At 31.1% G+C, this 26,426-nt stretch overlaps 2 protein-coding genes and 1 long non-coding RNA gene across 3 annotated transcripts in view; 2 read left to right on the forward strand and 1 right to left on the reverse strand.

Annotated features, from left to right (window-relative positions):
* l(2)k05911 (CLIP and Tryp_SPc domain-containing lethal (2) k05911) overlaps positions 1-20,665 on the reverse strand; it is a 39,311-nt gene extending 18,646 nt beyond the window's left edge. Inside the window, exon 1 of the mRNA XM_088229976.1 lies at positions 20,340-20,665. Within this exon, the coding sequence (XP_088086102.1) occupies positions 20,340-20,484 (145 nt within the window). The 5' untranslated portion in view covers positions 20,485-20,665. The remainder of the gene's footprint in view (positions 1-20,339) is intronic.
* The window catches only part of gwl (serine/threonine-protein kinase greatwall), a 69,274-nt gene that overhangs the window by 33,531 nt on the left and 9,317 nt on the right, over positions 1-26,426 (forward strand). The gene's annotated exons all lie outside the window — the stretch shown is intronic.
* Positions 20,616-21,769, forward strand: LOC148279393 (uncharacterized). The gene is made up of 2 exons (XR_015822886.1): positions 20,616-21,126; positions 21,384-21,769. It is a non-coding gene; the product is annotated as an uncharacterized LOC148279393 (long non-coding RNA).

Below are 26,426 nucleotides of genomic sequence, written 5' to 3' on the forward strand. Positions count from 1 at the left end.
AAGTACTTACTCATTGTGAACAAAGGAAACCCCTTCAATACAGTGATTCCATCATCATTCCATGTCCGCTCCCCACTTGGAGCATATGGTGTCCGCAAAGCCTCCATGCATCTCTATCGGCTGCTAGCTCCCGTGCGTCCTTCCAAGTCAGGTTCGCGTCCCGTAGTTATGACATAAACTGCCGACGAACAGTCAGCAGTGGACGTCCAGGACGTCAAGAACCCGATGCCTTGTAAAGTGGGCAAGCGTGGTTTAAGGCTTTTAGGAGGCATCCGCAGTATATGTTCTAGCCAACCGTATCGCCTCCGCTTGATGACAGTTGTCACCGGAGTTTGCTGCGTCTATTCTTTTATTACTTCATTCCTCACAAAGTCAAACCACCGCACTCCCAAGATTCTTCTGAGACACCTATTCTCACAACTCTGTATTTTGCTGTTTCGGGCCCTAGTGAGGTGCCACGATTCGCATCCGTAGAGAAGAATAGGTGCTATGCAGGCGTTATATCAGATCTCCCGACCCTCAAACTGATGACTGTGGTCCTGCTACTCCTAGTTCTTTTTGAAAGCTGCCATTTTCTGTAACATATTCTCCCAGGTATTTGAAACTCTCGACTCTTTTGTGGGTTGATTTGACAGAGTCAGGAGAATATGAGCATCAAGGCACGAAGTGTTACGCAGTGCATGAAGACCCCGACTGAATCGTCAATTATTACCGCATCACCGGCATACTCTAGGTCTCATAGTTTTTGGGAGGGGGAGATGGATATTCCTCGACCACGACCTCGACCTTGATTTATGTATAATCTTAAATACTACCTAAAAAAGATCGATTCTGTGCCCAGGTAAAATGTACTGTCCTGTGAAATAGAACTAGACCCTAGATAGGTGTTTTTGACTCAATGGCTGCTTTTCGGTGAAAATCCTGAATCAGGAAATCGAGTTGAGATAAGTCCGCCTCGTTTTTTATTTTAATTTTAAAGGATGTTTTAACTGCAATATTTCATTGTTTCTGGATTGGCATTAAGCGTAAGATTAGTTCCCTAGCTTGAGGTAATATTTATTTCTTTATATTGTATTTTTTTAAATTTACGTTGTTTAACACTCACCTTTTATTTTTATTTCTAGACCAACTTAACACTGTTCCTATCTTTTATTTATTTATATTGTATTTAAGAAAAAAAATGTTGTTTATATTCTCATCTTATTTTTTTATACTAACTTTACTTCTAGACACTGTTCTATATTTTATTGCTTTATATTGTATTTTTTAAATTTTATGTTGTTTATATTCTCATGTTTTATATAACTTCCATGTTTGTAAAAGCCTTATGAGCGTGAAAAATTAATAAAATAAAAATACAATAAATATTATTGTCTCTTCTAGAATGCAAAGCAATACCTAACAATCACTAATACCGACGCGTTGTGTAAAAAAAGAACTCCCATAATTGATGAGTTCGTCATTCAGTCGGTACGATGCGACGTAGTAACCGAATTGCGCTCAATTGTTTGTGCGAATTTATTTTTAAATTCTGCATAGGTACATTGATAATCTAGTAGGGTAGGCACTGCTTATTTGCATATATAAAATATGGAACGCACTCCACTGCCTACTAATCATTATTCAAAAAGTAAACATTTTTTCGTCCTCGTGTTGTAATGATCAGCGCGTTTGTCTATCATGCAAGAGGTATCGGGTTCGATTCCCGACATGATTGATGTGAACTGTTTATTTGAAAGGTGTTTTTACACTAGAATATTTCATAGTCTCTGATCATCTTAGATTCAAGTAACAAAATGATCAAGATACGCTGCAATTAGTGTACCAATGCAGTGACCTATGCACCATTAGACGCGGAAAGGGAATGATGATGACGAAACATTTTTATGTTTCGTCATCATCATTTCATACAAAATTATGTGCTGATTATTTATTTCAGGTTTCGTTTCTGTCCACTCATTAATACTCGTCCATTTCTGTAAATATACTGCTCGTGACGGCAGGTATTTATACATTAATACTATCGCAAAAAATATCTATGTATTAAAAAACAAAAAAATAAAATAACAATATTAAATTTTATATTTGGAAATTTAATCGCTTGATTCTCTAATTTGGATTTGAATAATTTATTATTTTCAATAGGTACTATTTATTTCTAAAAGTAATTGATTTAAATGTTTTTTTTCCAGAGAAGTAATAATGTTAAATATGAAGTTAAGATTAAATAGAACCAGGGCCCCGATTACAATGGGAAGTTAACATTTATCTTCAATTTTATCCACAAAGTAAAATTAAGTCTTCTGTATGAAAATTAGAATATGCGTAGGTACATTTTTTTCTTCTAAACATGTTCAATTATAGGTTACCGATGAAGATAGAAACGTAGCTGACCTTGTATATCTGTACAAAATTATGAATAATCAGGTTGACTGTCCACAGCTCCTATCCCTAATTGGTTTTAGGATCCCTGTAGCGCAGACCAGAAACAAAAACCAATTTCATATTTTTAAATATAAAACTAATGCTTGCCAAAATTCTTATATATGTAGAACTTGCAATCTGTATAACAATAAATTTAACCATATTGATATTAATAATATAACATGCAACAATTTTAGAAAAGTAATTGAAAATCAATTTATGTTTCACTAATTTTTTATTTTTTATTTTTTTTAAATATGTTTTTTAATATTCTCTTATATACTATCTTATTTAACCGAAATACCTACCTGTGCAGTTACATTGTGTATGGATATGTACATGTACATGTGTATGTGAGTTTGATATTTGGTTAATTATTATAAACACTTTATTTTATTTTAGTTTTTGAATTTTTTTTTATTTTATTTTTATAATTATTATTTTCTTCAATTAAGTTGTTCTTCTTATAAGGCTCAATAATTATCGCAAATGTTATACTCGCTGCATATGTATGTATACTTATTATTATGTTATCCGCACTGTAAAATGTACATACATATCTAAATTTAATATCTATTCTTAACTTCTTATTGGTAATATTTATCTTTTAGCTTACGAGAAGGCCTGTAATTGGATCTTAATATATAATTTAACCTACACTGTAATTAATAAACATTGTAATCTGTTGGCTTTCCAAAATAAAAATAAAAAAAAATAAAAAAAAGATACTTTTTATATGTGGGCAGAATGGTGAATGTTACACGGTGTGTAAAGTGGCCATTTAAACCAGACAATGACAGGCCATAAGTCCTGTAGATGCCTAGACTTCTATATTACCTTCTCTTAAATGTTCTTCATCTCTGTTGTAATAGGTTAATATAAGGATTAAAATTTATTGCAACAGAGAGGGAAAACATTGAATCTCTGTTGCTATAAATAACAATCACAATAACTCCCAGGGGTGAAATACAACCATGTCAACAAACATTTGGACAGACTCAAAATATTGTTGTACCAAAAATTTAATGTTAAATAATTGTTGCGGTTTCGTCAAAATGGACGAAATGTGTTTGTTTTATGCAACTCATTTAATCCATTTTGTCAAAAGTGCAACAATTGTTTAAATTTAAACTTGGCTTTTTTTAGTGCAACTAGCCCTTGTAAAATAATGGAGATATAGGCGCTCGGAAGTGGCGTGATGTCAACTTCCAGCACATATAGGTGTTACCAACACCACTTCATGCGTCACAAAATAAGTCAGAGGCAGAAAACATTGGCCAACACGTCCGCTGCTCTCGTCTTGTTGAATGCAAATTACCGTATTGAGTAGTTATTGGGATGTTTACTTACTGCTTGTTTGTCGAAACGGACAAGAGTGCACTGTGCCGAGTAAATTATCGTTTACACGTGGACAATACAGTAGATGGGACGATATTGTCTTGTCTCAGTTATGTGAACAACCTCAAGCGCGCTGGGCAGGACGCTAGGACAGTACAAAATCGGCCGTAGTCCACGTAAGCGCTTCGCAAACAAATACACGACGACGTTTGTTACGAACGAGTTCGCGAAAAAATATATTTTTTTATACCAAGATGTATTGGAGTTATTAAATGACGAACTAACTATGAAAAAAGGCAAATTAAGGCGAAGCTTGGTGAATTTGTTTCTTATTTGCGCGGTTTGATAGGAAAATGTGCTGCTGCGGTGATTGGTGTGTGTTTCAGTGATTGTGTTGTGTTGTAGGTGTTTTTGCATTAACCTTTTATCAACAGATCAAAATTCAAAATGTTTATTTCTCTGTAATATTTTTTCTTATAAGTTTCAAGTGTATATATATGGTATATAAATGTTGATAATGTTAGTATGCAATTCAATTTTAATTCTATTTTTATTTGTTTTTTTATTTAAATAATATAATTATACATTTTTACAGTTTTCAAAATTTCAATTGTTATATTTTTACTAAAACTAAAATCCCACCAAGCCACTTTCTGTAGCTTGTTGTTGGATGACAATTATATATAAAAAAGTCTTGATATATTTAACACTCCATAGAATAGGTACAGAAGAGAACTAGTAGGCTTGATCAAGAACAACAGAGAATAGACGTTTTGTTTCTTTTTTAGCTCTTTATCAATAAATCAAATGCAATTTTACACTCCCATTTTCCTTAATTTATCCTTCACCACTCCTCATCAATTTCTTTCTTTTCCTTACCGCTATCTCCTTGTTTTGTCCATATTTCTTTAATATATACAAAGTATATTTATTATTTATATAGTTTAAACTGTTATCGCTTTATTTTGTTATGATTAAGTGAAAACATATTATTGGATGACAGGCCCTACTATTTTTAAAATATATTTTTTTTTATGGTTTCTATTAAAAATAATTTAATCTGTATATCTGTTTGTATTCGAAATAAAAATAAATAAATATTTTACATTCCTTTATGTTTGTACTATTTTAAGACCAAATAAAAAGTTTATAAATGCGCTGGAGCGACACTCACGCGTCGAGCAAATAGCGATTGTCTTAAGGTACATACATATCTTCAATATCTTGTCCGTACACGTTCACACGAGGATAATGCGGCTGCGCGCGGTGTTGTAAGTAATCATTGTTCCACGGAGATAGCCTGCCCGTCTATCTCCGTGACAATGCCTCGGCACAATGTCCTGTCCTACAAATTGCTCTTTACACGCGGACAATGATTGAGTCCTGGGACAGAACAATTTTGTATTGTTACGTGTAAACAGCCTTTTAAGGTAAAGATAATATATTCAGTGATACATTACAGCACTATATGTGAGTTGATTTAAAAACAAATAAGGATCGATTTTTATTTAAATATATTTTGTCCAAGTGTCCGAGCGAAATAAAAAACCGAATTCTGCATGCAAAATAAAACCAGAATCAGGCTCTCTTACTTTACAAAAAACATGGCAGAATTGACGAAACGATAAAGATGTTCAAACATATACAGTACTACTGCCCTGTGCGTAAACAGATCGCTAAAACCAATCCGTTTTAAATTTCATAAGTTTTATACATGTCTAATAGACGTTGTCAATACATTATTCTATTCTCAATGGAATCTGTTATTATTGCTATTATTACAGAAAATGGAACAAGATTCTGTGCAAGATTTGACCTAATGAATACCTGCTGAATGTCAAAATACCCAAAACGTCGAAAAACATTGCTGGCCTGGAAACCGGAAATCTATCACAACAGCCTAACAACGCTATAATTGACACGTGTTCACATAAACTTGTGACATATCAAAGTAGTTCATTTTTATTATTTTCTCGGTACATTTTCGAGAAACCTCGCCCTACAATTAAATGCTATAATTTTAACCGCGTGTGTAACATTTTTATTTCTGATTTCCTGTAGCACTGAACTTCTTCATTCAATGAATTAACTTTTGCCAGTAATATTTAATACCTAATAATATTTTTTGTCACGTTGCTTTTCAATACTGATTTTAAACAATACACACCTATATTTTTCCAGATTAATTTTCTTTGTCGCTTCCTTCTTCTTTGTATTTTTGTTTGTAAGAGATAAAACAAATGAGTGGAGGCGTATTTAAAAAATATATATTAATAGATCTTTGATCTTTCGCTCTTCTTAATGGTCAGCTAAACTGACCTTTGGTGGTTTTAGAACAAATAATAGCAACCATTTGCGTATACTTTTGGAAGTTGGTCTAGTAGTACGTGTATTGTAACGTATTGTGGTGCTATTTTCGCAACTAAATAATCACCGCATTTATTATGGAACTTATTTTCTATTCTTTGGAAACGACCTGTGGTTTATATCCTTGGAACCATAACTTCCCTTCATTCTTAAAAGTTTCTTTTCTTTCCTGGATCCTTTTCCTGTCTCCTTCCGAAATTGTTACCTGATCTCATGTTCCTCACCATGTAATGTGTATAACCTCTAGCGGCCCTGGGAACAGATCTGTGGACTTCAAGTGTATTTATTTCAACACCGTAAATATATTTTTCACTGGAAATACTTCTAGAATATTCTTTGACTGCATAAGTAGCACATAGCATTTTTTCGATAAATTTCAATGGTTATTTTTTCCGTCGTGAATTCTTGATTGTGAATTACTCAAAATGGCACGCAGTTATGTAACTTTTTTCTGTTCAATAACTTCTTATTCTTCTTCTTCATTTTTTCCATAGATCTCGTGAATCTGTTTGTGCCGCTGTTTCCTCTTAGGACGCTGACTGCCAGCTATCGCGTCACCTCTTCGGGGGTCTGCCTGAGAGTCTTCTTGCTTCGGGGTCCCTTTTCAGAGCGATAAGTGGAAGTCTGTTCTCCGCCATTCTGTCGACATGTTTATTCCAGTACCGCCTTTGCTGTCTTGCCCATCTTACAATATCTTCCGTACCGCACGCGCTCCGAATATCAGTATGTCTCATGCGGTCTCGCAGCGTGTTTCCGGTTATGGATCGGAGAGTTCACATCTCGGAACTTCTCAGCCGAGATTTCGTCTTGGAAGTGTCTGCCGTTGCCTCTATTCTGTAGGTGGCTATCAATCTAAAACATGTTTTGTATATTCTCATTTTACTGCTTGGTCTCATGTGCTTATTCCTCCACACATATTTCTGAGGCAGCCTTGTTAATCGGTTTTATAACAATGCTTTCTTAAAGAAATTATTTAAGTGAGAAAGTATTTGAGTAAATAACATTATTCATTATGAAATTTGTTTTCATAAAATATCTTTTAAATCTATCTTAAGTTATTTATTTGATAAATGAATAAAGTTTAATAATAATTTTGTGATAATTATTTAATAATTTTGAAAGTAATAAAAAAAATGTTTTTTGATCGTTTTGATTTCATTTTACTACCCTTATGATTTGCAAAGAAAAAGTAAGTTTTTCTAGTGGCCATATTTGTCTCGGGCCTCAGGAGGATAACATAAGTATTTTTACTAATAAGTTTATATGTACCCTGTACACGCTCTATATGCCTACTAAAAAATAGCTGTAATTCGTAAATAAACATTCTATATACGAAGATAAAATTTTGTCATTTTTTTGACGAATCTGTTTTTTGGTTGGATTATTCTATTTTATATTGTATTCTATAGATATTACTTTTAGCAGTAAATTGTACTTGAAATTAAATAAATAAAAATAAAGACTACTTAGAAAACATACGACACAATTATTGCACTGTATAATAATAAAATATTCGTTTTATGTTTTATCATATCTTTTAGCCATAGTAAAAATACGGCCATAGCGAAAATCACTAAAATGTAATGTTTTGTATCAATTATGATAAATATAAAGTTTTTTAATAATATAAGGTATTGATATGTATTTTAAAGCTTCCAAACAAATTCATTCTTGCATACGTATTTTAAACGTATTTTATCTTTAGAAAAACAACAATTATTGTTTCTCATTTAAATTTGTTACACGTTTTTCTCTAAAGCATAAAAATATAATTCATTCATGCTTTTTTCTATGATTTTACATTTGTTTCAAAGTCTAGGTCAGAAACTTGTCCCACATTTGCAATGTTTCGGTTAATTGTAATGATTAAAATGCCGTTAGAAAAGTTCCAGGAAACGTTTTGAACAATTAAAAAATAACCGCTTTTTTATTCTAGATTTATCTTGAGCGCTTGTTTATCGCGTCTCCTTTTTGGTTCACAAAGACGTGTGACATAAAAGGAAGGTTGTTTTAAAATCTAATGAACTGTATTGGTAATCATTTGGGGTTGGAATTTAGGTGAACTTATTTACAGTCGAGTCATATCGCATCATAGATACAAATCATTCTTTCAATTCGTATAATATTAAAAATTTTCATTCAGTTATATTATGAAGGCATAATGGCGAATAATTAAGAAAATTGATAGATCAAAAAGAAAGTTCAGAGAAAATCTCAATTGAAGTTATTTTCCGAAATTCTTCACGCCTGCTTTCAATATTCCCAAAAAATAAAAATAAAACCTACCCAACCCCTATCTAATTACATTTGTCTGTATGATAATCGACTCTGTCCATTCCTGCTGTTTCTTATGTAAAATGATCCAGATTCGAATATAACATTCGTTTTCCCCAACCATCCACCGTTTTTTTTCCACTTGTTTTGTCACTTTTTGATAAATTGGAGGGCCAAATTCATAGACATAAAATTACTATCGAAAAATGATGAAAACTGGGGAGGGGGGAAATCTCCGAAAACGGCGGGTGATGGAGGGGGTTCTATTTGGATTCAATAAGTCATTTAAGAATCAGCAGGAAAATTATCAGGGTTCGAAAAACTTGTTTTTTTTTTACAATATGTGTTATTTTGGTTTAGTTTATTACCTCATAACGGACAATTCAGAAAACCCGAAATTTGATGTGTTGTATTGTTATTTAACTTGTGTATGGCGTAAAAATAAAATAAGCGTTTTGTTTTAGCTCCCTAGGTAGAGGGGAGAGAGTTGTGAATTTTCAATCTACAGCCCCAAGGATCATTTTCCGCAAATTTGAACACTTTATAACTTTTGCCTAATTCACCATACAACGATATCTAGAATGACTCGACTATTTGATCGTGCCGTGTCGCTTGGTCACATCGTACAAATTTAAAATGGTAAGATTTTTTTCTCCCGGGCGGTCTTAAATCACTTTGCTAACGGAGTATTACTTTATACTCACATTACATATTCTGGCACGGGTTTATTGACCCGATCGTCTATTGTTCTCCCAATTTAGGTAACTACGCCAGAACTACAATCGATATTTTTGTTTGCGAACTTAACATCTTAACTGATCAACTTCTGAATAAACACGGTACATATTACTGATAATTTCTAGAACAAACATAAACCATAACAGGTTTAGAGACTTGCTCTGGTACAAAAAATTTGATATATTATAATATCATTAGTAAGCACTAATCATTCTAGATAGGTACTGGCACTGCAAGAGGTGTAGTAAATCTTTTTATGGTTTTTAGCAATAGTGCACACCTAACTCTTTATAGACTAAAAATGTGTGTATGTCCTAAAAAAGGTAAAAGAGTATTAGGTGCACTAAAACATAATGCAAGCATGTAAGTTTGGTGAAATAAATTTGAAAAAAAACAAATAATTAAAAATAGATAAATATAAAAAAAGATCAAAACAAATGTTCAAACATCATAAAAAGAGACGACCCATATTATTAATATCTGAAAAAAAATTCTTCACAAAACTTACTCCATTATAAAATTACATTATTTTTTTGAAAAAAGAAATATTTTCGTTCTTATAATTTACCCAAATATTTCATTTTGAGGGTTATTTTCAAAAAGTTGTTAATAAATTACTAAAAGAAAATTGAAATCAAGTTGGGGTAAAGTGAGATTCTTATATTTAAATATAAGTTACAAATTTAAAGTATTTGGTATACCTCCACTTATGTATTTGACCAATTAGCGCTTGTGGGGCTAAGTAATTTTTTATTTCTGTTTCAGTAAAATATTATGTATAGAATCTCTTTCGACTTATTTTTCAAATGTACTTACACTTTAGATAACATACAGTTTTATATAAATGATACTAGCACTATGATATGTTTATAAATTTGTATAAACCACTTTGATTTTGAGATACACTTCGACCGGTTTCAAGGTTACTACCTCATCGTCAGGAATTAAACTAACTTATAATTAGTGTAATTATAAGTGACTCTAATTCCTGACGATGAGATAGTAACCTCGAAACCAATCTAACTGTAACTCAAAATCAAAGTGGTTTATGCAAATTTATAAACATACGTGTAAAATTGTCATACCTCAAAGTGAAAAAAGTTTTTGATAACAATAAGGAACTAATCATGTTTAATATTTACCAGTCTGAAGATGCCCATTAGAGGGTGAAAGCGCTACTTGGTCAAATGAATAAGTGGAAGTGTACCAAGTATTTTTAATTTGTTATTTGTATTTGAATATAAGTTATTATATCATTGAAATGGAATTCCATTACGAATGAGGAAGTTCAGTAGTTTTTTAATTTTTTTTTATTTGTTAATAGACTGTTAAACTAAGTCAAAAAATTGTTTTTTTAATTTTTATATATCGTATTATCGGCGCTACGATTTTTCAAAGTTTTGTATTTCTGAAATAACTCCGCGTGTAAGGTCAGAGGTTCATTTCCGCGTATTCTCATTCAGTTCTTCCTATTGGTCCAGAAGCGACAAGCAGACCGGAAATCTTCCATAGCTCTCAGATCATAGGTTAATTCACATGAACCAGTGACGTCATTTAAAGTAGTGCGTTTTTATCAAAATATTTTTTATTATTTTTTCTGTACATTTTCAACTAACTTTGTTTTACAATTTAATGCTCTAATTTTTACCCCGCGTAAGAAAACATTTTTCGTATCCAATTTCCCGTAGGACTGAAGTTCCTCACTGTCAAAAATAACTTAAATCGAATCCAGTATACAATTTGTCTTAGGCATTAAGATTGGTAACATGTTCCGACCAAAATTTCACAAAATAAATTTGCAATATTTGTGTGGAAAACTTTGATTATTTGATTTTTATTTTCTAGACTGAACAAAATGTCACTGACTCTCTCAGTCTAAGCTTACTGGGCCCTAAAATATAACAATTAACAGCGTTTTGCTGTGTATTTACATCCGAGAGACAGCAACTTTATATCTCATGCGAATTGTACACAGAATGCACTATTTGTATGTAGGTATGAACACCCGCCTATATAGGTTCATACAATGTTTCTCAGAACAAGTTCACTGGGTGAGCTGAAAAATGTATGAACAGTGAATTAATGTAATTTTAATCCATGTTTAACTAAACCTTGTTTTTTGTATCTAAGCGTGGTAACTAGAGACCGGATTATTTGCAACATAATAAGGCCAAAATATGCAAGTATGTAAAGTGTGAAAATATGCAACATAAAATATCAAAATATTACTGTTATTATTGATTATTAGGAAAAATGAAAACAGTTTTTTTTTATTAATGTTTTTTTTTATTTTTTAAAAAGAAATATTTACGTTCTTATGATTTATCCTAATATTTGATTTTGAGGGCCATTTTCAACGAGTTGTAAATAACTCACTATTAGAAAATGGAATCAAGTTGGGGTAAAGTGAGATTCGAACCACGGAGCTTTGGTCCGTGAGTCCGAGACACTAGCCACAGGACCACAACCCGATCTAAGAATAATGTATTTATTAAATATTTGTACACAACAACTTACCGACTTTTCTATGTCTACTGGTTTCGAGACGTACCCGTCTCTTCATCAGGACACCAATTATACCAACATGCAAAATCCACTAGGTGTACGTCCCGAAGCCGGTAGATGTAGAAAATTCGGTAAATTACATACAAATATTTAATAAGATTTCATAAAATGTTTGACCACAAAGTTAATGCTTTAAATATTAATAATATTAAGGTACTTTTTAAATTTTCTTTTGTGCGGTTGTGCCTTCGATCAATCTAAATATTTTTATAAATTAATAATGCAAATGTCACGTCCACCGAGGTTACCGGGCAGTGTTTGAACTAAGGTGATATTTTAAATTAGTAAGATTATGCAGAAATATCTCTGGTAATTTGGAGTTTAATTCAGACTCATATGAGCCGTGCGTTTTATTGTTTAGGTCTTTTACAACCATTGCGATCTGTAAAAATATCGCAAATATACCCAATCGGCAAGTTTTCAGTAAAATATGCTAAAGCCTGTAAAAATATGTAAAGCATGCAAATTTGCATACGCATTTGCGATTGACTATAGTGACAATTGTGACTATAGTCATTTATAGTGGGGACAAAGTAAATAATTCTATTTTCTAAACATAAGGCTGAATAAAAGTCAAATAATGAGTAAAGTGGTCACTTAAACCAGCCAATAACATGTCATAAGCTCTGTAAATGCCTACATTCTAACATTCCCTAATAATTTCTTCATCTCAGGTGAGATATCTATTTTATTAAATTAAATTCTTTTGCAAATTTGTTTTTTGTACCATCCTGTGTTGATTCTACGCCTTGTTACGATTGTCAAGATTAAAGTTGTATTTCAAGAGACCTTTACTCGATTTATCCCGGTGAAATATCAAGAGCGGTAAATACTTATGATTCGCTTTGTACTCGGTAGTTTTTTTAAAAGAGTTTTTATTGTACAAAGGAGCGCCTTCTGTTATTACACTACAAAGGGTACCCACTTAATTAAAATGACATTTAGAAGAGATCTGTAATACTGTAAATCACAAGAAAAAGCTGACACAGTTAGAGCGTTACGCTTTTATACTGTCTTTAAATAACGTACGTAAACATGTTAAAAATAAATACATTAAAAAAAAGTTTATTTTTAGGAACGATACCTATAATTTATCGGCATGCGACAGCGAAAATACGCTTAGAACTAAGATCTGGGCCGTGATTACGAACGACTATCTTCGTCGGTATAATATATACTAAAACTGTCTAAACTAATATTGATATTTATGTACGAAAGTGTGTATATTTGTATGAAAATTCAAGGTATGTTCGTCGGTAACCGGTAATTGAACATGTTAAGAAAAAAAAATTGTAAACATATTCTATTTTTCATACGGAAAACTTAGTTTTACTTTCGTAGATAAAATTTTATCTTCCCATCATAATCGAGGCTCAGTTTTATTTAAGAAACTTTTACATTATTTTATATAATTTACATAATACGAAAGTCATATTTATAAAGATTTTATTGTCAGTAAAATAAAATAAAGTTTATGTGCCAGTATCATATATACGTTTTGATCATTTGATAGACATTCCTCCACATACCCAAAGCCGAGGGTTTTTCTGCGAGTATAGGTTTCACTCATACAAAAAAGCTATGCTTTTGGTCAATAAACGAGTTACTTTCCTGATCCTACAAGATACAATGTTCCTTCTTTACTAAAATGTTATATTAAAAAATAAAAGGCGCTTCGAGCCAGAGAAATGAAAATGGTGGATTCTTGATAATATGTATTATGTCATATTTATAGAAAGCAAGCTATTCAATTGTTGTACATAAATTCATCAGCATCATCCCCTTTCCGCACCCATTGGTGATATGATAATGCACCGATCGAAGTAAATACATATCTCACGCTTCAGGTGGTCCAGGGACTATGAAATATTCGGGAGTAAAAAGACAATACAAAATTAATGTTTCAAGTCAACCATATCTAGAATTGAACCCTAGACCTCTTTCATGGTAGCAAACAATAAGCCAAGAGGCGGACAATAAATGACTGAATCTTAAGTTAAAATTATGTGTGAGTTTATAACTTATAAAATATTGAGTGTGGATAAGGTAAACTCCTCCATACGCCCAGAACTGTTTAAAAGACTGTGGATAGTGTGAATCTTCTTATTGGTTTCACTCAGATATATTGTTTCACTCATGCAAAACAGAAATGTTTTTTTTTGTCTACAAACGGAGTTACTCTTTTAAAATTTAAAATGGTAGCAAAAACTGCATTTACTTATATCGCAATAGCCTATGTCTATTAAAGTAATTTTATTAATGTAAAAACTTCAGAATAGATTGTGGGTTGTGGTCCCGCGGCTAGTGTCTCGGACTCACGGATCAAAGGTCCGTGGTTCGAATCCGACTTTACCCCAACTTGATTCTAATGGTGAGTTATTTACAACTCGTTGAAAATGGCCCTCAAAATTAAACATTTGGGTAAATTATAAGAACGCAAATATTTCATTTAATAATAAAATAATATTATTTCTACCATTATTTCAAAATTCCGTAACTATGACGCCCTTCACATAAGTTACTTAGATAAATCCCATAATCGTGTATGTAGCACCGCTTATTTAAAGATTATTAACTATATAAAAATTTTAAAATTATTTTTTTACTTATAATATTTGATTGATCCCAAACTTTCAAAATTTTCCTTTTTTTAAAAAACATTCAAACTAAAGATATTAACTCTTTTTTTCTATGATATATTTTGTTGTCCTTTAATTATAAGGAATATTTTAATGTTTTTTTAAAAATATTTTTTATTTCCTTTTTTAATTACTATAAAATAAAAAAGTACCTTATAATCTTTTACAGAATGTTTTCTTTTCTCTTTCTTATATTACATAAAACTATTATAGGAGCGAAAATTCATAAACATTTCTTGTATACTCACGAACGGGCCATGCCTTTGTGGGATTTTTTGTTTACTATTTTTACTGTAAATATTTAATTAATTTATTTATTTACATACATAAGTTTAGTGTACATTATTTGAGACAATAAGTCCCAACTCCATGGGACTAAAAGTCCTGTGTTGAGATGGGACGATTGTTATGTAATTATCCTATATTTTTTAAATACTCTGTTTTACCTCTTATGTATATTGTAAAAAAAAATCAAGTCATGGTGAAAGGATTGTTAGCAGGTAGGTTCTACTTACGAATGTTTCAACACTAAGGGTTAGTAACCCTACTTCCCTTTGATGGGAAAGAACGGCATAAAATATTATATGTTTTGTGCTAGTGTTGATTTATAAATCAAAATAATAATTATTATAGGTATATAACTTATATGGCGCCATTTTCGTAATGTAATGTGCTTACGCGCATTTTACAAAATGCGCGTAAGCACATGATTCTATGAATATTTTGTAATTAATTTGATTTAAAATTTAATTTTTAGTAAAATAATTGATTTTGTCATCACATGCTACGTATTCTTAAAAATGATTCAGAGTTTCAATACGTCAGTTCACCCTCAGTTTCGCATTTCTACTAGGAGAGCATTGCATGCTATGGGGGCTGCGGTTTATTATTGTTTATGATTGCTTAAATGAATGATTTCCCATATTTCAACCAAATCATCAATACATTAATTAATACAGGAAACACAAATTTATTACCTATTCATAGAATGAACAATGCATTTTTGTATGGTGTGTGCGTAACGCTATAATATCGTAGCAAAAGGACTTATCGTAACGCCGGAGGTGTCAATCTTAAGTATAAAACAAGATACCAACCAACCTTTTTGATGGCTTGATTTGCATGACTAATTTGAAAGTTTAATTTTATAGGATAATTGGATCACTGTTGTATTAAAAATGCAGGGTGATTTAATGACATTTGGTGATTTAATGGGTGAAGATCTTTGCGACATCCCATCGGTGATAGGTAATAAAGAACGCACACGAGAGGTAGTATCATTCATGATCAATATAGTGCAGGGAATTGGTAAAATAAACCAAAGTAGGGAACAAAATGCCGAACACTCTTCTAGTGAAACGGAAGGCCTGTTGACAACTATCAACAGGCCGGCTTCTCCAGAAGAGTTTTAAGTGGTTTCCTCTTCACATGAAATACTGAGAAGTTCCTGATTGGCCCACATTAGAATATCCTTCCTGATCCCAAACAGTTTAGCCAAAATAAAGTAATATAATAGCAGAAAAATCCTCTTTTTTTAAATATAAACCTTGTATATTATAAGCAAGGTAAAAAATAATGCAACTTCCATATAATTTTTTTAAAATTAAAAATGCAAAAGTGTGAATCGGGTTGTGGTCCTGCGGTTAGTGTCTCGGACTCACGCATCAAAGGTCCGTGGTTCGAATCCTACTTTACTCCAACTTAATTTATATTTTTTAAAAGTGAGTTATTTACAACTCGCTTAAAATGGCCCTCAAAACTAAGTTTGGGTAAATTATAAGAACGCAAATATTTATTTTCTTTTAAAAAAAATTACAAAACTTTAAAAAATCTAAGCGCCTTTAATACGATGCATAAAAATATTGATGGATTTTTTTAACCACTGAACTTCCTCATTAACACAAAACTGATCTAGAGCAAAAAAAAAAAAGAAAAATCCCCTCTTCTCGATGTTTTTCGCAGTTGTGTACTTTATTATACTTTTTTTGTATTTTTTTTTCCAAATCTCTTTTTTGGAGCTAAAAAACTCAATTTTTAACTACTTATTTCGAAGAAAATCTTAAATCCGAGAACACCTGCTCGTTTTTATTCAGATACTCACATTCCTAAACACCTCTACTATAAAATATCATACGGTTGAAATGACTCGTGACTGGAATAATTTCAATTAATAGACTCATTTATTACAAACATACAACATAGCATAAATATAATATAAATATACAAAATGAATGAACAAATACTTAAAATGCATGTTTTCTAGCTAAGCATCTAAACAAATATGACAAAAATATACGAGTTGATAAATTAATATCAAACGCTGGTATGTCCACATCGATTCATCACAGTGTCCATGTGAACCTACTAGCTTCTGAATTGAAAAATAGTTTTTTGACAGTGTTTTTATTGTAATAATGAGGATGTGTTTTAGTTTGAACAGTACTGAAATGATCATTTATTGTTTACGACATTTCATACAACAAATATTTTTTTAAAAATTGAACGGACACACTAGCTTTTGATATTAATCAACGCATATATACCCTAACATGTTCATTGTTTGTTCAATACGATTGTTTTATAATATCTCTAAATATTATATTGTACCTATTACAAAACCACCCACAATACTGTGAGTATAAAAATTAAATGTAAGGTTACATAGAACCAATGATTTTTTCATAGATATTGATTTTAAAATATCACAAATGGAATTATTGATTTTCATTTTATTATTTACATAAAAAATAAAGTACTGCTTTATCAAAAGTATCGCCAATCTTATAAAGCTATTTTGACTGATAATTTAGACGGTTTTTTAATGTCCAGATTTAAACGGTTTTTTGCATATTTGCAGTTAGTGATTTAAACAAAAAACAACGTTTTATTTTATTGACTCAAAAACGTTTTTTTACACAAATATTATGATGTTGCAGGTTGGCCCGTTTTTGATAATATGTTACAACGTAAATTAACCACTACACTTGTCTCCTTTTTTCTCGCCAAATTTAGTTATATCTCTTTCGCATCTATATGAAGTATTGAAAAAGAAATTAATAGTTCTGTTTTGTCACCTGATGTCAGTGTTCGTTTTTAACTCAATAAAAGAACACGTTTAATCGCAAATTAATGTCGGTACTAAACGCATCGCAAAGTATAAAATGTAATAAAGAATAAACAAAAACAAATTTAATGTGACTAAGAAAACGAAGATATTACAGTGTGAAGTTTTGTTGCTTAAGCAGAGAAATAAGAAAATCTACATAAAGGTAAGTACATTCACTCCATTTGCTTATTATCCATTTGCGCTGTGACATTAACAAAATTTATACCTAAATTTGTTACAACAGAGAGAGAAAACACGAACATGGGAGTCTAGACATTTACAGGGCTTATGACCTGTCATTGGCTGGTTTAAGTGGCCATTTTACACACGGTGTAACATTCACCATTCTGCCTAAGTTTAAAATCCACATTTCCTCAACTCTTCCCTCTGTCAACTTTTGTTAAGTAAAAGAGCTGAAATCTTCATCGTGTGGGTGAGATTCATCCGGCTGAACCAATTCACCTACTAGGCAACGCCTGAAAACAATTTTTCCATTTTTTTATACTTCTTCTTTTACCAGGTAGTTAATTCAACTATGTTTTGAGTATGTCCAAATGCTTGCAGACTGGCTGAATTATCTCCCTAAGGAGTTGTTCATATTTAAATTTGTTGCAATAGAGAGGGAAAACATAAGCCCTGAAAATGCCTAGACTCCGATATTCCCTTCTCAAAATGTTTTCCCTCTCTTTTGCAACAAATTTTAATACGAACAACTCCTTAGGGAGAGAATCCAGCCAGTCTGCAAGTATTTGGACATTTTACATTTTACTTTTTTTTTGCACCACAACAGGCCAGGAGGCCTAATTACAGTGGTGAATTACATCACAGAGCACCCAGGCTTGAGAAAAATCACATTTTTAATTTTTGTGTTCTCACCGGGAATCGAACCCGGAACCTTCCGTGCGTGAGTCAAGCGTCTTGACCACTACACCACGGAGGCCGACATACTCAAAACATTGTTGAAAATTTATACCTGCCGTCGTGAACCAGCTCACGCTTTGCCTCGCACATTTCTCTCGAGTAAACGATGTTTACTAAAAATATAATTTATTTGACAATAATGTATTCAGTTGTCAGAAAGATATTGATATTCTATAATATCAATATCTTTCTGACAACTGACTACACTAGTGTAGAGATTCCATGTGACAAAAGTGTCGAAACGAAGCATGTTAGGTTTAGGCGATACAAACAAATAAAAATACAGCGGTACTTAGAAAACAAATAAAAAATATATAAAACTTGCCATGCAATTATGACTAGCTATCAATAAACTATGTACCTAGTACCTACCTACATAGTAAAATGATATATTTGAAAAAAGTATATTTGTATAAAACCTACCGATAGCGTGTTTAATACCTAAAAATACCTACGCCAGAATGATTATAAACATAGTAACTCAAAACATAATTTAGATATACTTTTTGGTGTTTCTATATTTATTTTTTGACGATAGGTCGCTTGTGTGTATGGCAGTATTTATTTGTTTGTTTCCCTTAAAAGGACTTTCACATTTAATAACATATTTAATATATTGAAAATTCAAACAAACGATAAGGTAAGCCTTAGGTAGAACGATGAATTTAAAGAAACTTTTAAATTGCACTGAAGCTAAGTTTAATCATTCAGTATCTGTAGATTGTTCGTAAACTAATTAAAACCTACATATCCCTTTCATATAACCTAAACTAATGTAAAATCCATAATTTTGACAAATTCTTAAAATATTTGTGATTCCCATAAAATTATTTAATAACGAAATGATTAGGCTACTTTACCCATATTTTACCCATGTTGAATTTAAATTCAGAACTTGTTTTTAAAATTAACCGCAAAATTAATTTATGCCCATCTTCATCAAATAATTACGACCATTATCAGTTGCTATCCCCAGAATTTTTTGCAAGTATAATTAGCATGAGTAACATATCTGCTTTAAAAAGGCCACAATAGTTAAATGGTGAAGCTTTTGAATCTTATTTTACTGTTGTATATTATGGTATGTATTATAATAATGTATTGTAACATACGCTGCAATATCAAACTAAAAATAATTATTTTGAACTCTTTTTATAATTAATACAATGATTGAATTACTATGGTTATAATTACCACAAAAAATCATTAATAACCGTGGTAATTTCAAATTGAATATTTAATTAATTAATCAATTTTATTAGGTAAACAAACAGTATATACAGAGTACAGAAATATTGTCAATTTCTTTGTATATTAGTGTATGATACTCATGCACACACTAAAAATATTTTTTTACACTTGAGACAATAATTCAAATTAAGTTAAATGTAAGAAATGAAAAAGATAAGAAATGAAAAATATGCATCGAATACTAAAATCAATCAAATATCTGCTTCTCTCAATATTTCTATGATTTTTGACTTTACATACGGCCTCGGTATATCTATTGTTATATTGCTAGCATATTCTAGGTATTGTAAATTGTTTAAATAGTTTGTTGACGCGTTAATTTTAGTTTAAAACGATTTTGTCAAATTTGATGCACTATGTGGCTGTGAATGGAACTAATAACTTATAAAGACTAATAAATAATAATTATACAACCATTAAATTGTAACAATAATTGTCAAAACTGTATAAATGATTTTCATTGTTTCTGTTGTAATCGAACCAACCGAAATAAGTAATTAAGTGGAGAAAATTAAAATGACAGTAGAAAAATTAGAATCTGAATACTGAAAAAAATTAGGAACGCCGAAACAAGAGGTTTAGTTAAACAGCATCAAAGAACAAATGAATAAATACTTTCTTACAGTGAATACAATTGAATAATAATTTGTGATAATGTCTGATTAAAAGAACCGGAATTACGCCATAATTATTGTAATATTGTTTTATTTACTCACCTTCAATTATAACAGAGTCATCCGTAACTCGGATATTGGGGTCTTCCCTTTGTTCCTTGCTTAATGCAGTTAACTGACTAGCGCGGCATAATGCGATCCCTACAACCACAAAGGGTAGGACACGAAGCACGCCAGAGTAAAACATTTCGAAAATACGTCAGTACCTAATTTCCCGGGAAACCGACTTTCGGAACGCGGCGCTCCCGGCGAGCGTGGCACGAACTAAACGCTACGGGAAAACTGGAATAGACAATAAAGATTTAGAGGTTATGTCGCACATTCAGCGCGGGATGTCAACGGGACGGTAGCTCCCGGCGCAATGTGCCAATCTTCGAAAACCCTGGCTTTAAAATATATCCAAGCCAACTGCATGGCGCCCACGGAACAAGTTTGGGCGTAAAAAACACACCACAAACATAAGGGATTAATGAAGCCCAGTGTTTTTAATGGCCAATTTGTTAATATAAGACAAGATCATCTCTCTCTCTATATCAAATCGCGTGTCACACTACCGAAAGAGTTCACCGACGATAAAATTTGACGTTGGATTAATGATTACTGCGCATTTTAATGTATTATTTTTTACGCTCCAAAAGCTTCCCGCTGAATGTCCCATGAAAATAAAACGACCATTAAGTACTAAATCTGGTTTTGTTCGTGAGTGAAATAGTGTTTAAATAAAACTGAAAAGGCAATTTTCGATTAATAATTACGTTTTACATAATCATACACATTTATCAATGGTTGTACTTACCTACCTATTAATGAATGGAATTTTTTAAAAAAGGTAAGCTCACAGGATACATTATCCATTTTACGCCATATATATAGTAAGATAATTTATATAGCGCCATTTTCGTTAAATCACCCCAAGCCATGCCAAGAGGAAATAATTATACGTGCAAACACATAAGATTTGTAAAAAAATAATTAGCTGCTTTTTTTGTCATACCGCACATTTGTTTTTTATTTTTATTTATTATTTACATACAATATTACATTTTAGTTATTTTAAAACATTTTTAAAATGATTTTTTTTTACAGGACTCACCAAGCCAATGAATATGGCTTGTCGGTATTGTATATTTTAAATTTGTAAAATTGATATAAAATTAACATCACATTTTTATTGGTTGGTTCAAAAACGGGGTAAAAGTTTTATGGTGCAGTTGATGCTCATCATTATTGATCAATAAAATTAAATTTCAAATTTCGGCTATGATTACATCCATTTCTGACCGTTTGGGAAGGTTCAACATCAAAGTTGATTGCAATGGGAAAAAAATATATAATCATCGAAGGGCAAAGAAACAAAATCAAATTGGCCGTAATTAGAAAAACAGGCCCCAAAGATCTGAGCTATTCAGAAATAAAATGTTGATTTTAAAATAAATATGTTGATATTAAAATAAACATGTTGATTCTTGTTAGTGTTGTTATCAATCTTTTACCTAAAACATGTACTGTTTTTTTTTGTTGAAATTGTTATTTTTGATAATAAACAGAGATATTTTTATGATTATTATTAATGTTAGTAAATATATGTATTTCACCACATTCCGACTTTTTAAGTCTACCGGTTTCAAGACGTACCTGTCTTTTCATCAGAACAGTCAGTACACCAACAGGTAAGTACTAAAATCCACATTTGCTACCACCGTAGTATACATAGTATTTATGCAGAGTTAAAGGGGATGCAAGCACCACCATGTCCGAACATGCACTAAAATTAGGTTAATAATATTTAGCGATATGTCGCAGAATTTGTAGGGGAGGGGTTAGAAAGGGGAGGGTCTAAGTGGTTGATCGTTACACGATTGGTTAGTTTTGAAATAAAAAAGTGGGCTATATTGAAAAGATATTTGATTATTTATAAGGGGAATGTTATTTTTTAAAGCTTTTAAATTGTGAAATTCCTCCACAAATTCTGCGACATATCGTTAAATACTATTAACCTTATTTTGGTGCATGTTCAGACATGGTGGTGCTTGCATCTCCTTTAACTCTGCGTGTAATTTAAGTATTTTTTCGTAAATACTAGGTATTTTACGGTGACGGTAAAGGTGATAGTGAATTTTAGTATTTGAATGTTGGTGTAGTGAGTGTCCTGACGAAGACACACGTACGTCTCGAAACCGGTAGACATAGAAAGCCGGTAAGTGGTTGATTACTTATATTTACTAACATTAATTAAAATGTTTTTAACTGATTAAGGAATATTTGAATTGAATAAAAATACACGTGGAATTTGATGGAATTTCATTTCAAAATATTGTTTGTTTTGTATTAAATGATGTATTGTTTTTAATAATTAAACTGTCATGCCCGAAATTGATTAATCAAGTTTTTTGCGAAAGTAATTGATTAACGTCCACCAAATCTTAATTATACTACTAAAACCTTATTCAAAGGGGCCATGGTTTATTATTTCTCAGAATACTATCGCCTCCAATAAAGGTCATCTTATTAAGAAACTGAACATTTCGATCAGATTTTTGACCCTGTTGTGTTGTTTAGTTTTATTCACGAATATTAAAGCAGGAGGAAAATAACAGAATTTTTACTCGTCACGTCTAATCAGATTAAAATAAATATAATCAAATGACCTTTTAAAATTATAAGATATCAAATAATTGTATTAATCTCTTTCTAGATGTAAATATAAATAACATATTAATGATAGTTTACAAAAGGGTTTTTGTTAGATAATTTGAAAGAAGTTTACACTTATCAGTTTAATTCCTGACGATGAGGTAGTAATCTCGAAACCGGTCGAAGTATAACTCTAAATTAAAGTGGTTTATACAAACTTATAAACATATAAGTGTAAAATGTCATACCACAAAGTGAAAAATGTTTTTGATAACAATAATATGAAAGAAGTTTGTTTGCAATTAATGTCACAATGGTTTCCTTTTGAACATAATTGTTTGCATATGGGAAACAAACAGTAGATATTACAAAAAACATTTAAATTTTATGCATTTAGAAGAAACAAAAAAAAAGTTTTTATTCTGTGATTATTATTTAGAATTTAAACTTTATTTTGCATTGTTTTAACACGAGGAATCATTATAAGTCGACCTGTGAGTTAAAATTTTGCACAAGCCTGAAAAAAACAAAAAAAATCCGAGCGTATTCATAATGTCACTATCATCATTTACTGTGGTGCATGGGGCATTGCATTGGTACACCTAATGCAGCGTATTTCTATAATATATTACATGATGGTAAGGTATAAATATTTCAGTTAAATACATTTACAATAAATGTTTACGTTAAACATGTTAGGAATCAAACCCAGGACCTCAAGCGTGGTTAGAGAATCGCCAAACATTATACTACGGAGCCACATCTTGATTCCCGTTTTTTAATAATAAGTTATTTACAACTCGTTGAAAATGCCTCCTCATATTTAAATATTTGAGTAAATCATAAGAACGCAAATACGTTTTTTTTTTAAATAGGAAACAATAAATCATTTTCTTTTTTACTTAGGTCTATCTAAGTAAAATGTTAAATCATGATATTTATTTCCTGATATTTTTTGTTAAAAAAATTAGTTAAATTCTTTATTGATGCACATATAGCTACTTGAGGTTCCATATAATTATTTTGCCTGAAACGCTAGAGATGTTAAAAGAAACATGCAAAGGGATACCCCACGAGCTAAAAAAACAGTTTTTTTGCGACATAGGATTGAAGCTTCTAATTTATAGGTTATTGTAGAATATAATTTCTGATAAAACATTTATTATTTGTCCAAAGTAGACCAATTAATTGATTCTTCACACAGTAGAACTGGTTTAAATAACATCTAAAATAAAAAAAAACGTTCAACTTAGATATAAGTTTTAACTAGTAGATAATAATAAATCTCAACAAATGATCACCGAAAATTATAACGAGTTAGGTACCTACCGCGCTACGGGGATCAAGTGCACGGTTTACACTAATTTTACTATAATTTATTGACGCGGGAAACGCAAAAGTTACCAAGCGACATGTTACAACTTTACAGAAGAGCCAATAGTATTTTTTAGTAATGAAGAATTTTGTGTTTTAATTTTTTAATTAAATTTAGTAGGAATCACGCCAAAGTAATACGCATGTATGAGATTTTTTTATTAATGAATATAAAAACAAAAAAAACTTTCATTGCTACAGGTCACTTGGCAACTTTTTCCTTTCCAGCGTCGATACAATATTGATATCCGAAGAAAAAACTATAATTTGAAAAAAAAAAATGTTAGACCTTGTTTGTCGACTGTTCGTACTATAAAATTTAGTAAAATAAAATATTTTATCACATAAATTTTACGTGTTCTTTTCAAAATTCTTTCGAAATTCAGTAAATTTAATATATATACTCGTACATTTATTATGCATTTGACATGTTCCTTGACAAAGAACAGTTTATTAAATGTGATAAATATACATAGTAAAATTAATTATTACTTAAATACTCTGAACTGTAAGTTTTATACAGTTTGGTGTCTCACAAAAATATTGAGATCCGTGCATTATGTAAGTCTGAGACAAGCGCTTTCGACAAAATCAAGAAAGAAACGCTGTGTTGGTTTGGACAGGAAAGAACGGCTTAAAGGATTTATAAAATCGATGGATGCTGAAAAAGACGAAGACCGCAACAAGCACGGCATGACCAAATTCAACAATTACTACAAGATAGACAAGTCAGAAGTCGGAATAATCGTCGTGGGTGCACGAGGAAATGTATGTAGAAGAAATAAGGGTGAAGACAGATTAAAGTGGCGTGATTGTTTGTTTGTTTGTTTGTTTGCCACACAGACCAAGAATACTTAATCTTTTGTTTCATGGTCGACCTCATAATACTAATAATTAATTGAATTTATCAGTTAATAGTGAAATATCACATACAACGAATACCAATAAAAACATCTGAAATGTATTTAGAAAATGAATTGAATTTTATTGCGGAGAAATGTTTTATACATAATTTAAAAAATTAAATTGTTAAAAAATATGTCTTTACCAGAACGCGACATGTTAAGCCTTAACAAATGTGACGACAAGATTCGTGACGTTGTTCTATTTGAAATCATATAGTCACAAACAAAGTTCAAAATATAACCGAATCGTGACGTATAGGGGCATAACCAATGCAACGAACTGTTTTCGTGGAATTAAAAATTGCAAATTTAAGTTTATTTTTTATTCTACTAATAATTATAAAATTTTTTTTTTTACTCCATAGTTTTTCATAGACCATTATTAATTAAAAATAGTGAAAAAAACGTGATATTTCCTTATTCAAATTAGTACAGTGATGATTAAAATTTATATTATATTTCGCGTTTGATGATCAACTCTCGTATCCTGAAAAGGAATCAATGGAAAACTTCAGCTCTACGGGAAATTGGATAGAAACAATGTTTTGTTGCGTGCGGTAAAAATTAGAGAATAATAATAATAAATTGTACGGCAAAGTTTCTTGAAAGTGTACGAAAAAAAGAATGAAAAATATTTCAATAAAAACGCACTACTTTGATCGAAGTCACTAAGTTCATATGAACCAATCAATAATATGAGAGCTATGAAGGATATTCGGTTTGTTTACCATAAACAAACCAATCGGAAGAACTGACAGAGAAGAACCTTTGACGTCACACGCGGAGTTATTTCAAAAATACAACATTAAAAAAAATCATAGCGCTGATAATACGATATATAAAAATTCAAATATTTTTTCTTTGGCTTAGTTTAATAGTCTATTAACAAATTACAAAATTAAAAAAAGACTCTGAACTTCCCCATTGTGAATTAAATTAATAATTAGATTTTTGCTCTTGTGTTTTATATATGTTTTAGTGATTTGCATACATAAATAAAAAATAAAAAAAATGAAATGTATAACAGTCTATTTGTCTCGATAATAAATCTAGTGGTCAGAATGTTTTGTTATTCTACAAAATTTCTCGGATTCGTTTTCCAAATGAGTTTTTCGGTTGGACACATGTAAATGGTACATTGAAAGAGTATTTGCATTATAAAAGATCAGCATGAGTAAATAATATATCCCAAACCCGTTAAGAAAACATGGCGTTA

The sequence above is a fragment of the Micrasema longulum genome, unplaced genomic scaffold (assembly GCF_059751315.1).
Source record: "Micrasema longulum isolate JH-2025_06_02 unplaced genomic scaffold, ASM5975131v1 h1tg000725l, whole genome shotgun sequence".
Taxonomy (NCBI): Eukaryota; Metazoa; Arthropoda; class Insecta; order Trichoptera; family Brachycentridae; genus Micrasema; species Micrasema longulum.